Source organism: Taurulus bubalis (genome assembly GCF_910589615.1).
Source record: "Taurulus bubalis genome assembly, chromosome: 10".
NCBI classification, from domain to species: domain Eukaryota; kingdom Metazoa; phylum Chordata; class Actinopteri; order Perciformes; family Cottidae; genus Taurulus; species Taurulus bubalis.
In genome coordinates, this window is record NC_136598.1 from 10,277,608 (window position 1) to 10,294,158 (window position 16,551).

Here is a 16,551-nt window from a genome sequence, read left to right on the forward strand (position 1 = left end):
CAGCATATACATGTAATGTGAAAATGGTAGCCTTTCTAATAGGCTATAGTCATTTTTTATTCAGCAACATCTACGTGCTGAGATGCTGGCACCCTGTTGTGACAGTCTTTGAACTGACATCATTTATTGGTCCAAGGAAGGCGCGAATGGACATTTTTGATTTGCCAAGCAGCCGGTTTGTGAAATCTTCTCTCAAGGAAATCTTAATGTCAGACGAGTATCAACACTGCTTTCAAGATGGGAATTATATTTGGTCTGAAACGGACTTGCATGCATAATGTGTTATTGCCTTTGACATTTCCTTTTGTGGTATACCAGCCGTGTCTTGTACATTCCCTACCAACACTGTGGCAGTACACAGTAGGTAGGTAATGTAAGGAATACGTTTTTGTTGTGCTTGTTTTATATAATAATTTTATATAAATGTTTGTTTTTGTAGTTGCTGATGCTTGACAAAGTAATGGCAATTTATATTTTTGGTTAAATCTTGTCTTGGTTTGTGATACTGTATACATTACATTAATGAGTCATTAATGAGTCTTTCCCTGTTTCCTCCTCTCTTTACAGTCCATGGTACTGCTGCTCTACAGCCAGAGGCAGTACATCTTTGAATTTGACAAAAACGACCGACTCTACTCTGTGACCATGCCCAACGTGGCGCGGCAGACCCTGGAGACCTCCCGCTCTATTGGCTACTACAGGAACACCTACCGGCCCCCTGAAGGCAACGCCTCTGTGCTCCAGGACTACAGCGAGGAGGGCCAGTTGCTGCAGACCACCTACCTGGGGACGGGCCGCAGGGTCATCTATAAATACGGCAAGCTTTCCAAAATGCTGGAGATCCTCTATGATACCACACGCATCGGTTTCTCCTACGACGAGGTGGCCGGCATGCTGAAGACGGTCAACCTCCAGAGTGAGGGCTTCACCTGCACCATTCGTTACCGTCAGATTGGCCCACTCATCGACCGACAGATTTTCAGGTTCAGCGAAGAGGGCATGGTCAACGCCAGATTTGACTACGTCTACGACAACAGTTTCCGCGTCACCAGCATGCAGGCTGTCATCAATGAAACCCCGCTGCCAATCGATTTGTACCGCTATGACGACGTGTCCGGAAAAACGGAGCAGTTCGGCAAATTTGGAGTAATCTATTATGACATAAATCAGATCATCACCACGGCAGTGATGACCCACACCAAGCACTTTGACGCTTATGGCCGGGTGAAGGAGGTCCAGTACGAGATCTTTCGCTCGCTCATGTACTGGATGATGGTGCAATACGACAACATGGGACGAGTGGTGGCCAAGGAGCTGAAGGTCGGACCGTACGCCAACACCACGCGCTACACATACGAGTATGATGCCGACGGTCAACTCCAGGTGGTCTCCATCAACGACAAGCCCCTGTGGAGGTACAGCTACGACCTGAACGGCAACCTGCACCTCCTCAGCCCCGGGAACAGTGCGCGCCTCACGCCGCTTCGCTACGACATCAGAGACCGCATCACTCGCCTGGGAGATGTCCAGTACAGGATGGACGAGGACGGTTTCCTCAAGCAGCGAGGGAACGACTACTTTGAGTACAACTCGGCGGGCCTGCTTGTTAAGGTGTACAACAAAGTGAGCGGCTGGAGCATCAGGTACCGTTACGACGGCCTGGGCAGGAGGGTGTCCAGCAGAAGCAGCACGGGCCACCACCTGCAGTTCTTCTATGCCGACTTGTCCAGCCCCACTCGGGTCACCCACATGTACAATCACTCCAGTTCCGAAATCACATCGCTGTACTACGACTTACAGGGACACTTGTTCGCCATGGAGCTAAGCAGCGGGGACGAGTTTTATGTGGCCTGTGACAACATAGGCACACCTCTGGCTGTGTTCAGTGGCTCGGGCCTCATGATCAAGCAGGTCCTCCACACAGCGTTCGGAGAGGTCTACCTTGACACCAACCCCAGCTTCCAGCTTATCATCGGCTACCTGGGAGGCCTGTATGAGCCTCTCAGTAGGCTGGTCCACATGGGCAGACGGGACTATGACGTCCTGGCTGGGCGCTGGACAACACCTAACCACGAGGTGTGGAAGCGGCTCAACAGCAACCACATTGTGCCATTCAACTTGTACATGTTTAAGAATAACAATCCACTCAGCAACAATGAAGAGATAAAGTGCTACATGACCGGTAAGTTTATTTAACAGGCTTTTGTTTTACAGAGATGAGAGGATTAGTTTTTTAAGGAAAACTTTTTCCCCTAACTGTCCTTTGCGGAGGATTGGATTCCAGTGGTTACTCGGAGTCTCGGCAAAAAAAGTTTAGATTCATCATTACAAAGTATAAAAACATCCAGAGAAACGTCTAAAACCACAGCTGCCAACCTCTGCAAAGTAGCGAACTCTGTGAAGTATTCCTCTGACAGCTGTAAATGAAAGGAAGTAGGAAGCATCCTCAAAATAATGATTTGAATTGTGTACAGGTTAGTAACAGTGTATAAATCACAGTTGACAGATGTTAAGTGAATCCTACTAGAGCAATCAGTGATGCATATCACTTTTTTATAGTGCTAAAAAGACATGTGTTTGTTAGGGGAGGTGAGGGCCCCATGTCCTCATTTCTGTGGGAAACTGCGGTTGTTTGCTAACTAATTTAATTTCTCTTTTTGGAGGGGGGTATTTTTGTTAAATTTCTGTGTTTTTCATTCTAAACAACGAACCACAAATTGAAAAACAAACCCTGCCAAATTTAAATTAAAAAGCAGTGTGCTATAGAGGTTTTTAAAAGCTTCCTCACAGAGACACTGAGGTTTCGTTTTTCTGTGTGTGTGTGTGTGTGTGTGTGTGTGTGTGTGTGTGTGTGTGTGTGTGTGCGTGTGTGTGTGTGTGTGTGTGTGTGTGTGTGCAGGCATACATGTGTGCTCGTGCGTGTGCCCGGTGGCTATCGTTTTGAAAGTGCTCAAAGGGAACCATGCTGCACGGCAAAGCCCCCTCTGTAGTCAAACACTAAAGTCCCTTCCCAGAAATATTGCATCGCTTGTGTTGCTTTGTGGTAGGGAGGAGGTAAATGGCAGTGAAAGCACCCCAGTGGAGAAGCAGAGCACAATGGATGCATAGAAACCTCAGCCAGGGCCGGTTGTATCAACCTCTTTGGCTTGGAAGGAAAACATAATTGTCAAGGATACTCGTTGAATACTCCCTGGTTAAACCAATCGCCATCAGCCAGATCTCAGTTGCAAATGGGAGATTTAATTATCTAAATTAATTCAGCATTATATTTACTCCATATTGCGTGTGTTGGCTCTCAAATAATTTGTTTTATACCTTTTATCCATTATTAGTTTACCTATAGACAATACTGAGAGGAAAAGTACTAAAATCTTTGTCCAGGTGGAGTCGAGGCTTCGACTTCTTTCTGTTAAACAAAGCCGCTTAGCCGCCTGCCAAACAGAGAAGTGTTCAGCTTCACAGTCCATCATTAGGGGACTGACTGGCATTTAGATGCTAAGCAGACTGTTAGATATACTGTCGTGAGTGGGCCTCAATTGTGATTGATGGCGCTGACATTTCCATTCCTTTCACTAAATTATCAGGGTCCTTTCATTGTCCTCAAACTAATTCTTATTTAAAAAAGGCTTTGTCAGGTGCCACAATATGGCAGTGCCAACTTGCCCCCACCCCACTCTCCCAGGTGTCACAGCAATGAGTCCGCTGTCCATAACAAACGCATTGAAAGGGGTCAGGAAAACAAACGGCTCAGGTTTAACAGGCTTTCCTCCGAGTCATGTCTGTGATATTCAGAATGAATGACGGATGGCAGCAGCACCTCTGACCACAGCACCGTTGGCTGCTATTAGACGTTATCCTGATTGCATGGATTTGAATCTCAGACACGTCACTTTCCTTAGCTGAGTCTTCAAGATATCTTGTGCTGAAGTCTGGGCTCGATGAAATTACATGGAATTACAGTATATAATTATCAGCGCAGCAGACACTCTCAGATGTCACTGGGCTTTTTCTGGGCCCCAGTTGTGTGTCATTAGCATGGCACCTGCAGGAGTGGACATGAATCACCGCCACCACTTTGAGTGTTTAATAAGGCTTGTCCACTTTCACAAACAAATCAAGTGCTCAGACCGCGTGATGAGTATTTCAAGGAGACAGACACTTGACCGCAGGATGACAACTGTTGAAATTCGAACAAATTAATTCCTTGTGTTTTTATTTTTTACATTTGTTTGTGGTTTCTCTGGAGCCAGGAGTGATTATGTCTATTGATGACATAATAGACATGTTTGTTCCTTCCGTTGCAGATGTGAACAGCTGGTTGGTGACCTTTGGCTTCCAACTGTACAACGTCATCCCTGGCTACCGCAAACCGAGCAACGAGGCCATGGAGCCGTCCTACGAGTTAGTTCGCACCCAGATCAAGACACAGGAGTGGGATAGCACGAAGGTGAGCCAGTCACTCTCGACCTATCTCACCTTTAACCTTGCCAAAGATCCCCATTTTCAACTCTGCTCTATTCCTTCCCAACATCATTAGCAAGTAGACATGCTCTGTGTAGCCACACTCCCAGAGGAGCTGCCAGCTATCAGGCCAGAACACGGCCCAGCGAGCCAGGTCCCTGCCCCAAGTCCTCATCTTGGGGAATGGGGTCAGGCTAAACAGCTCTTGTAATTGTCCTGCCATTAGGGAAATTCACTCTCCATTCCCCCCACCACTGGCCATTGATTTCATCTCAGTCTTACACCGTTAGCCAAGGTCTGAGAAGTAGTAGACATGCTCAAATTCCCGCGTTTATCAGCCCCTTTCAAGTTGCCTCCAACTAACCTGAATTATTGAAGAGGCCAATGTTGTCTTGGGTTTGGTTACAGCTTAGACGAGTGAATGCCCCCCGTGAGGGGGCCAGATTCATGTTGAGTGACACTCTGGCTGCTACCTCACCACAGCCGGTGAGTATTTGTTATAAAACATTTGTGAGCCTAAAAGCTACTGGGAAGATCCAGTACAAGGTTATCTAAATCCATGACCTCTGATCTGACCAGCCAACCATAATGATACATCAACCGAGCATAATAAACAGACAGCAGTGATGTGACACTATGCTGTAATATTATACTATTGGACTTTGCTTTTATATACAAAAACATGTAAAGCATTTAAAATAGAATACGAAAATACAGACATAACATTTTCTATTTCATATCTTCTTGTTTTCTGCCTGTGACCTTGGACAGAAATATATCCAATGTTACTGTCAGTATAACACGCATTATTTTTTAGTATGTTTGGCCATAGTAGCATCTTAATACGTGCTCTAATGTGCTTTATATGCATTCAAATGAATTTCAGTGTTGCCCCGAGCATTCCAGCGCTCAGTTATTATACAGATCATATAAGTGTGGAACCATATTAGCAGGAACCCCTGTTATGTCTACAACCAGCATTATGGAGGGTTGCTGTCAAAGCTCCCTGGGACTGACTCATGCTCGCTGCTTGTGCCTGACACTCCACTGAGAATCTCTGAACTCACTCAAGGTATCAATCTACAAAGGCGCTGCAGCAGAGGAAAGCTCTAATTGACTCCAAAGACACCCCAGCTGTTTCCATTTCAAATATCTGAGAGTAGATACGGATGGATGGAATCGTATTGCAGATGAAAAAGAATAAGCAACAGTCTTTTTTTTTTAAGACATGGAGTTGCAATTCTGACTTAAGTGGGCAGACCTCACAAATGAATCAACAAGCAATTTTAGGTTTTTTTTCTAAATTACTTAATATGTTTAATTGCTATGGAAACTGCTCCAATTCAGTTTTTTTAAGTAAGGTGCTTCACCATAATTAAAGATGGGAAACAGATTGCTTGCAATTTTTACTATCACTTTCTTGGAAACACTCTTGATCGAAGGACGACATTGAAATGAGTCGTATGTTTGCATCACTCAGAAGCACCGAATAGAAGAATGTCCATTTGAGTAATAATTGTCTCGAAACACAGCCTTTCGAGCATATATTGAAGAACACCCCCTAATAGACTGTACATCACGTAGCTGCTGAGGATTTAAATCGCTAATTTAGCCTGGATTTAAAGGTTTTACTGCTGTTTGTTCTTTCAGCACAGCTCTGCCGTAAATACTGTAAATGATGTGGGAGGAAAGATTGAGATAATGAGTCTTTGCCATGTGTGCGAGCCATGACAAGATTTCTTATCTAGAAATCCTGCTTCCAAAATTGTGATCTGAGCTGCTAAATGTCAAGCTGATCCTCTCTACGGATGGCCAGAAGAGCCTAATTAAATGTAGGATTCTTTGAAGCAGGGATATAGCTTTAAAACTACACATGCAGGTGTATCCCGTACACTCGGCATTCCTGCCTTTCTATCTCTTTTCATTTAAGCCCCCATTTCGCCAATGCTGCCGAATCCGTGCAGCGATTGAAAAAGGGCCGTGAGGGGCCAGACAGATGAGGTTTGTGCTGCACTAGGCTTGATCTCTCATTCTGGGTTTCGCTGGAGGCTGATTGCACCCCATGCTACGTGAATGATGCCTCTCTGGGAGTGTCCCAGGAGGCTGTTTCAGTAAAGTGGAGGACATTGCCCCATCGCCCCCCTCCCCTCCTCCCTTTCCTGAACACCACTGGGACAGCTGACCGGGTCACAGTGTTGGCGCAGTAAACAAACACGGAGTGGCATGGTGTGAAGTATCCCCCCCAGGCAGTCTCTCCCGAGGGGCCCGACAGCACAGCTGCCCCCTTTCCCCCCTTTCCCCCCTTTCCCCCCTATATGTTTCCTCCTCATGCAGGATCTGACTCGTAGTCACGTTGAAGAGCGAGCAGATATGCTGGTCACTGCGGCCTGCTCCCACACTCCCCCGCCCCCACCCAGCTCGAAACCCGTGACAGAATTAGAAACTGTCAGCAGGACTTTGGATGTGACTGGTTGACTCCTGAAGACGCTCACAGCCTCTCATCTTGGGCGATGGCAGAAAGTGTTCGAGAGCCTTTTTGTTGTTGCTCAGATGTGTTCAGGCGACTGTCTCGCTTGTTGGCCAGCTTCCATTTCATATCTCTTGCCTCATTTTAACGTCTCTTTTTTCTCCTAAGGACTATGTCTTGTCAAGTAGTATTAGGACAAAGTATTAATTTTGGCTCTAGGGAATGCAGTATCCATACAAGGCTTTGATCCCTAAAGGAATGATATATATACACACTAGTTACCAACCAATTTCTGTTTCATATTTGGCCCAGCATGGCTGTCAGAAGACAGTAATTTCACCCTTTTTCAAAATATCATGCCTGTCACAAATGATCAGAGAGATTTGCATTTGCTGACAAACACCTCTGCCCCTACCTTTACTGTGTGTGATACATTCACAGCTTCAAAGTATTGTGGAGTTGTTGTTTGCCATTGATAATGGATGGAAAGCAATTACATCATTTTTTATGTACATAATGTTCTCAAGATGTTAAATCAAATAATAATGTGGCATCAATGGGATATTTTCTCTACAATCTATCATTTTTACACCTTTCAATGTATTGTTGAATTAATTTTGAAGACTCCATTTTCTAAAGAATATCTGGTTTCAGCATTGGATGATTATAGACTTATGATTTTGTTTAATGAGTTGTTTTTTTCCTTCCAGGTTTTACAGTGTATATTAGACTCAGATCATGTTAATACAAATACATTTTAGACAAGGTGTTGAATCATCTTCATTCAGTCATAGGGTTTAGTCCCCATGCAGTCTATGATAAAGGTTACATGTTAAGTTGTGAGGTAATCATATGTTCTGGTAAATATCTAGAGGAACATCTTCAAACTAGCAGTTGAGTGAAATGGTGTGAATCTTTCTCAGTCAGAACAAACAGAAGAAACATGTTACTGTCCATGTAGATGCTGCGGGGGCTGCGTGACTAAACAGCATCGTCTTTGTTTTTCAGTCTCTGCTGGGCGTTCAGTGTGAGGTTCAGAGACAGCTGAAGGCATTTGTCAAGCTGGAGCGCTTTGGCCAGATCTACAGAGCTAAAAGTGCTGGATGTCCTCAGACAGAGGACAAGAAGATCTTTGCCTCCGGTGGCTCCATCTTCGGCAAAGGGGTGAAATTTGCTATCCGAGACGGCCGCATCAGCACCGACATCATCAGCTTAGCCAATGAGGATGGTCGCCGCATGGCCGCAGTGCTGAACGACGCGTTCTACCTCAAAGACCTCCACTTCACCATCGTCGGAATGGACACCCACTACTTTGTCAAACTGGGCTCGGTGGAGGGAGACCTGTCCCTCATTGGCATGACGGTGGGCCGGCGCACTCTAGAGACCGGCGTCAACGTGACGGTGTCTCAGGTTAACACTGTTCTCAATGGCAGGACTAGGCGCATCACGGACATCCAGCTACAGTATGGCGCACTGTGCTTGAATACGCGTTACGGCAGCAGCGTGGATGAGGAGAAAGCCCGCGTGTTGGAGCTGGCCCGGCAGAGATCTGTCGCCCAGGCCTGGGCTCGGGAGCGCCAAAGACTGAGGGATGGAGAGGAGGGCTCGCGAACCTGGACCGAGGGAGAGAAGCAACAGCTCCTGGGCTCGGGGAAGGTGCAGGGCTACGACGGATACTACGTGGTCTCGGTAGACCAGTACCCAGAGCTGGCAGACAGTGTCAACAACATTCATTTTATGAGACAGAGCGAAATGGGCCGAAGGTGACATGAACACGAGGCTCTGGAGTGGCGAACTCAGACGTAGGACATGGGACTTCTTGCCAAAGACAGTTGTGTACATGACCACTTTTTTTTTTTTCTTTGACTGTGCTCAACTTGATTTTTAAAATACTGTAAAAAAGCTTAAAAAAAACGTAAAAGAAACAAAACAAAAAAACATGGTTGCAATCAGTTGCACTGTATTAATAGAAGAGTGCCCTTCTCCTTTTGAAGATTCTTTAACAGTCTTTGCCCTCCAAGTGCGGCTGCTAGAGGATGAAAAATTTGCGATGTCTGTGACTTATTTTTGTGACTCCATTTCCTCGTCCCTGTTGGTGATTCTGTTCAAAGAAATCCAAGAGGAGTATTGGTAATGCATTATGTTCACTGGCTCACTCTGCTGCCAGACTTGCAGATTGTTATTCACAAGCTCGCTCCATTCTGCCTTGTCCGCGCCTCAGCCAAGGAGATTCCTTCTCTTTTAATCACTTCTTTTTTTTACTTGAAAACCCTCATAGCCCCAGTCATCCATAAATAATGAGAGAGATTTCTGTTGGCGGTAGAGCCCTTCATCAAAAACCCAGCTGAACTTGTCAAAGCACTTTCATTTGTGATTTCTTTTTCTTTTTTTTATTAAGAAGAGGATTGATACTCATCTGTGGTCTTAGCTTGGAAGCCTTCGGTGCACCCTGACTGTGCATGTTGATGGCCTTCTTTATGAACTACAAAATTAGCAAAACTGCTTAATCAAGCTTACGTTTTATGGTCAAGCCAACAAAGGGATATGAGGTCACTTTTTTATTTTGTGTGTATTTTATTTTTTAACTGGAACGTTTGTTTTCAAGCAAAAAAAGAAAACAATAGACTGTTCTCTGCTCCTTTTTATTTGACCGTGGTCAAATAACTAGATTATAAAAATAGCAAAGAGCCAACCCTGTCAGAAAATACTGTGGAATTAATGTCTGTATTAAACAACAAAAGGTATTTTACAGGAATGGTTTTGAATTACATTTTAGTTTTGTTTTTTATAAATAGCTATATGAATTAACAGTATAACAAATGTGAATTAAAAAAAAATGTGAACAATTGTCCCTTTTATTGTTAATTGTTGTACTTGAACAATACCTAAGGGTGTTTCAACACATGGAATAAACTATGAAAGGTGGTTTAGTTAAATCAATTATTGTGTTTTTCATTAAACTGGCTACATTTGACTGATCTCAGTTGCATTTAAAAAGGCAGTGTTTGTTTATCAGTGAGCTTAAGTCAGTATTCCTCACCACAACGTCCAATCAAATAAAGTTTTTTTTTTTTTAAAGTGAGACTACAAAGATGGTTGAAGAGCGCAATCTCGTCAGTGATACATAGGACATTAACATATTGCCTGCTGAGATAGATAATAAGATAGATAGGCTTCACATTGTGTTGTGGGTGAGATGAAAGATACAAATTGCCTTTGCCCTAAGGGCTGCCCGCAGGTCAGCATCGAAAGTGCTTTTATTCTCCGGAATAGGGCTCCACTCGGCCCCGCGGCTTGCTGGAATGCATTAGTCCTGCAGGTGTACTAGTTCCCGTTTACAGACTAAAGGTCGTCTATACGCGGCAACCTTGGAAGTAACCGACACATTCTAGCTCCCGTATGTCCGTGTCCTCCTCAGTGGAGGCCGCAAAGGACAATTCTGTTCATTCGAAAATGTCATTATGTGAGAACTCGAGAGGAATCGGGACTATTTTGGAAAAGATGACATTGATTTGACTTCTGTTACTTTTTGAACTATGCCAATGCCACCGCAAACTCTTGACTTCCTTATCATTTGTCCATCAAAAGATGAACCCGTTTGTGTGTGTAGGGATGGTGGGAGCATGATTGAGTGTCTCAATCTGTATAAATGTTAAAGCAAACAGTACACGGTTATTTTTCTTCTGCTGCTGGTTGATTCAGTGAAGTTTGGTTTCCAAAAAATAAATATATATGTATGTTCAACATTATATGAATGAAGGATATTTGCATTGTGGAATATTGCACTGAGAACTGTTGCGTCATAAGACTGTATCTTTTTCTAAAGTTTTGGACTCATTTTGAGTTTGGGTTTGTTCTCAACACTGTGTTTTTAGCGCTTCTCTTTGACCATGTAAATATGAAGACATCCAAGTAAGCTGTAAATAAAATGCAAATGTAGATACCTCTTAGAGCTACATCAGTGACTCTGTGTAGTCTTAAGGTAGAAAAAAAAATAAAGGGAATATTTTGTGTTTATTTTTGGTGTTTTGTTATATATCATCTATATTCTATATAATACAGAACCATGTTTTATTGCTTCATCTCAAACAGAGACTTGAGCAGTATCAACAGATAGATTGTGTTATAGTCACTTAATTTCCACACATTTTAACAACATAGATGTTTCCGACACTTTAATATACATACATTAATCCTCACCCCACAAGACATTTCATAAGACTTTTTTTTAGGCTAATTTGATGCAATATGATAATTTAATATTGCGCCATGTGCCATTATTTAGTCAGACATGCACTGCCACCTGTTAAGACCTCAAATCTTAAATTCAATTCTGTGGAGTGAACATATGGCTAGATCAGCGGCACATAAAATAAAGACTATTAATAACGGCTTCTCTACAGTAAATGTATTTCCCTGTCAAAAGGCGAGGCCGCCTCGAGGGAAGCTGTGCAAAACTTGACTATTAATTAACCTGTCGAAGTTGAGGACCGATCCTTTGATGTTACAAAAGACACCAGGAGACTGTGTGTTTTTCAACTTGATAACTTTGTTGAAACAAGTGGAACTCGGGGGCTAATCCTGTTAGCAGGCGGGAGGCTCGGGAGTTAGCTGCCAGTATGTGGTGGCGGCTGGGGAGCCTGGAACATTTACACTCACTGCAGGCAGAGCTGAGCTCCGTGCTCAGAAGAGAGCGTGGTGGCCTGTTTTACCTAAGCAGGCAGTATTCCTATTTGTTCTTCTCCACTAGCGCTGATCTCCACGCTTGACAGACATGCGTCGTAGGAAAACGATCACACCCTAATATTTGCTTTAGTCAGTTTGACTGCGGATGTTGTTTTTTTTGCAAAGTAAATTTCAAATAGGTGGCTCTTGTCTTCCTTGAGACGGCCTGAGCCAGGAGCCCAGCATGCCTCCTGTAAAGAGGATTTCTTACAGGGAACGGAAAGTCCTGCTCGCAGAGAGCCTGCGCAGAATGAATTCAGCTGCAGAGAGGCAAAATGTCCGTTAGCCCGGAGGAATGTAGTCTTTTCATAATACCAATAACTTCACCTCAGCCCTTGCTGCAGTGTGGAAGTTGCCACAGTGCATGGACATTTTTTTGTTGTATGTAGCGAATGATTAGAGTCAGGTCTACTTAAGTACAAGCATTTGGTATTGCTTTTGATCTATTTTGTGAAGAATGGAGCTTTGACGGCCATTCACAAAACTCATAAAGCCACCGCATAAATGACTAAATTAACTGGGTCAAAATTAAATGTAATACTATATATAATAGTCTAACACTGCAATATTTATTTTTTTCGCCTTGAGAACCGTCTGTCCTGGCCGTGCACATAGCCCTGTGCTCCATCACTGAAATGAGGGTGGAAAAAAACAGTATGAGCTTTGAAAAAAAGTGTCACTGGTAGCGATCAAAAAAAAACAACTCACAAATCTACAGCTGTCGTTTGTGCTGGGAGGCAGCGAGAATATCTCTAATTGCACCTTTAATCACTTAAAGCAACACATCGCGATAGCCACAGATAACAAATGATCTGTGTTGCTGTGTTGCTTTGTGCGCTCGTTTGTCTTTTCTTCTTATTTCAGACAGCTGCCTCTGCAGGAACTGTCAGAGTTGACAGCCTCAGATTCTCTGGTGCATGCTCACTTAACATCGACCACTACATTCAAATCTGACCAGCCCTTTCCAGATATGTACGTGAGAGGAGACAGGGCAATCATGGTTTTGGCAGGATTTCACAACTGACAAGCTTGGAAGGCCAAACTTTTTTCTATGCTATGCACACACTATTTCCCATTACCTGTGCTGAGTCTTATGCGAAGGGATATCTTCACATTGCTTCCACACTCCATCTGTTTCCCCCTCACTGATCATTTGAACACTCTGAGCCCAAGAGTTGGATAAACTGGCACAGGTATTTGCTGCTAAAATCAGCAAAAGGCTTATTCCTGCTGAGGCCCAGCCATCCCTCCCCTCAAAGAATCCTGTATGTAGCCTGAAAATAATGGCTCAAATGAAACACCTGTTGTCTCTTGTTCTGCTCTGTCTGTAAATCTCAGGTATTGTCATTACATGACTGTCAGCTGCGTTTATTTTCAACGACAAAAAGCATCCCTTTGCCACACTATTTTCCAGTTCCCACAAATTGTTGCATCCCAGGCTGGCTACACTTGTTCGAGTTTTCCCCAACAGCCATAAAATAACTGGTTGCTTTGATGGGCCACATCTGCTGCGTAGCCTGATAACACCATATGCCTGAAAAGATAGGACAGCCTCAGATTCTGTCTTAAATCAGTCAGGTCCACATTCCCCTCTCCAACAGTTATGCAAATGTTGGACCAATCATAAAAGCTAATGGGGCAATGAATGGTAAACCAACTGGCCACATAGAGAGAAGTGAGGCTGAATTTTCCTCAAGGTTCAGGTCTCATTTGAATGCCCATCGTGATGACAAAACACAGCGGCAACAGAAACACTCAGTGAAGTGCAAGCCTCGGAAATGAAACCGAGGTGATGGTTTGGAAAGTGTCATATTTCTGCGGGTCACACAAAGGCCAGCGTTGCCTCTCATACAACTAACTGACCTGCAGAGGGAAAACGGGTAATGTGCAGTACTAGCACCTTAAGCAGTACAATGCTGTATGCTTGTAATATGAGAGGCATTATATTCCAAAACAGGGACTTTTACTCTCCCTGTCCATTGGAGAGCAACATGACCTTTTTGACCTCTGTGCTAGCATTAGAGGGACTCAGGCTTTCTGTGTTTTATTTTTCTATTTTCACTGAGGCAAACATTGCCATCGTAATCAATAATCAGGGAAGTAGAGCCTCACCAATTCACAGTGTGTTGTTTCTTACCAGAAGTAAAACCGTCATAACTACCAGATTCACAATCCGCATTGTTTTTCACCTCTTTTGAGAAGTGCTACGACAACAAAAACATATTGTGAAAAAAAATGCATGTCTTTGAAAAGTGTTTTTATTATTTTTTACATGAAATGTGAGATATGTATTAAAACATTCAATTGTTTGTTGTTCATCGTTTTCTCCCTGTTACCTCAGCTTGTGCGACGGAGAAGTGTGGCAACTCATTCTCTATTCTCCCTCTGATCTCTGTGGATTATGTTGAAAGTGAAGCTGTAAGAAATGAATCCTGCAAGACAAAGGTGAAATTCTTTTCTTGGCTTTTTCAGAGATACATACTGCGAGTGCACGTGTGTGTGTGTGTGTGTGTGTGTGTGTGTGTGTGTGTGTGTGTGTGTGTGTGTGTGTGTGTGTGTGTGTGTGTGTGTGTGTGTGTGTGTGTGTGTGTGGCTGATGCCTGCCGCACTCCAGCAGGGTCTTAGCGGTCTTGATGGACTCACTGGAGGCGGAAGCCGCAGCTGCAGCTGCCTTCTCCCATCACATTTCCCTTGACAGGTGTGAACAAAGGTCCCAGAGAAATGTCACTGCAGCATTTTTAAGTCCCTCGGACACACCGCTTGCATTCAGGAGTGAAACTGCCTTTGCACATTATGCAAATCATATTGACAGCATATATAATGCTTTTATTAGGCTAATTATACCTAAGGTCAAATCTGTTCATAGCAAAAGATCAGCACACATTCAAACCCAAGTGTCTGGAAGTGTTTGGGTTGACTGAAAGGTTAGCTAATGCTTAATGTCTTAGGACAGCTTATCATGTAGCACTTTATGTCCATGAAAAAAATAAAAAATAGGTGTTGTTGATTTCTGTCTATGACATCAGTGCCAGTGATGATCAGTCAGGGGCCGCTGTCAATGTTTAGCACGACAGCAGCGACGAATATAGATGGATGATACGGAAAGATTTGAAAGATTTTTCAAATTGTAAATTGTTACCCTGAACCCTCCTTGATACGCAGCAATATGCTTTAAAAGCATCTAACGCCTCCGTCCATCAGGTGAGAGTGGGATGAAAGAGCGAAGACGTTAATCACAGACGAAGGCGAAGAGGAGCCGTAAAGATTAGATGCGTCCTCAGTGGAGATTCTCGGTTGTCAGGGTTGAATCAAGGCATATGTATATTTAATAAGCTTGAGCTGCTGCAAAGTATTTAACAGCAGGCCATATTAAAAAAATATAGAGCAGTGGAAAAGGTTGTGTTTTCTTTAAATTCGTCAGCTTTATTTGGGTCAAAAGGTTAAATTGATGTAAGGCTGTTCAGAATTATTTTGCCAGGTGATACAAGCAATTTATGGGGAAGCTATGTGTAAAAGGCACTTTTTACACATAGGACATTTTACATCAAAGACAAAAAGAGATAAGGTACCCCACCCCCTCAATCCGGGTGTGGGACAAAATCCCCAAAGTGCTCATTGCCACAGGCATATTCTTATTGCCATCGGCATTACTTAGACACAATATCTATCCGGTGTCAGACAGCTGTTTAGCAACTGCCTTTCCAACCTGAATGCCTTATATGTTGTGCAACCACTTGAAAAAAAATCAATAATTGAAAGAATATGATAAACATTAGCAGCAGTGATGAGATACGTAGATGGAATTGTAGCAGGCCTTGTTTTCTTTGTCCTCATTTGAATCCTGCCGCTGTGTGTTTTCAGTTTGAACTACAAAGCCTGAAGACAGTCTGACAGAATTATTTTGGTTACAGAACCTTTGGGCCCATTACGAATACTATTATGTAGATCAGCCTCGGGGAAAGGATTTCCACGTTGTGCATTTGGATTGCGACACGGCTGGCCTCCTGTTTCATTTACCCATACAAATAAGCCTGCCAGTCCAACTGCTCTAAACTTTTTTTTTTTACACATTTAAAAAGAGATTTGTTTTCTTTCATTTTTATTTTACTGTTTATTGGCAATAAGCCTCAGACCAGTACATGTGGATGCAGTGGAGCAGCATCAGGATTATAATTCTCATGCGCACCCCTCAGCTCTCTCCACTTATCTTGATGTGACTACTGCACTGCACTTGTAAACATGAAAAACACTATATTCATCTTTCCAAGACACTGCAATACAGTACCTCTGATTTTTGGAAAAGAAAATCAGTAATAGCTCTCAGTTTTGATAAGGGATGGCCTGCTGCGGCAAAATCAGCTTTTATTTGGGTCAGAGGGATGCTGTTAAAAATAATAGAGAATCTGCGTGAAACATCCTATATGGAAGGAAGTATAGGCAACTTTCCACAGAGTTTTGTTTTTTACTTCCTTTCTGACTGATGAACAATAACAACCTGATGCCTGAAGTTGGCATTTAAGAAAGATTCTTTGCGATTGACCAGAAAATAATGTTTTCTGAGTACACAAGATGCCGGCTCCTTTCATCGTGACATAATGCTTCCGGAGTAACACAGTGCGTCAGCCATAGTGCCAACTCCCAGGTTACTGTGCATATTTTTATCAAATAAAAATAATAGATTATATTTCAGTCTCTCTGTTGCTGTACAACAAAGGTGCTTGAATGGGAATTGACTGCCTGAATAAATAAATCAAATGCAGCTGGAGGACAGTGTTGCGCTGTGACAATAGAGAGTTTTCTAATAATGTTTTGTTTAGAATTGTTCTCTGCACAGGGTGTACTTCTGTGTGATCTTTTGTCATTATTTTCTTCTAAATGTGCACCTCCTTTGTACGCGC

General features: G+C 43.3%; 1 protein-coding gene across 2 annotated transcripts in view; it reads left to right on the forward strand.

The window, feature by feature from the left end:
* tenm4 (teneurin transmembrane protein 4) overlaps positions 1 to 8,695 on the forward strand; it is a gene marked incomplete at both ends in the record, with an annotated part of 114,690 nt that extends 105,995 nt beyond the window's left edge. For both annotated transcript variants that reach the window (XM_079225075.1, XM_079225076.1), the window contains 3 exons: positions 568 to 2,182; positions 4,305 to 4,447; positions 7,937 to 8,695. In XM_079225075.1, the coding sequence (XP_079081201.1) occupies positions 568 to 2,182; positions 4,305 to 4,447; positions 7,937 to 8,695 (2,517 nt within the window). The remainder of the gene's footprint in view (positions 1 to 567; positions 2,183 to 4,304; positions 4,448 to 7,936) is intronic.
* Between the last annotated feature and the right edge of the window lie 7,856 nt (positions 8,696 to 16,551).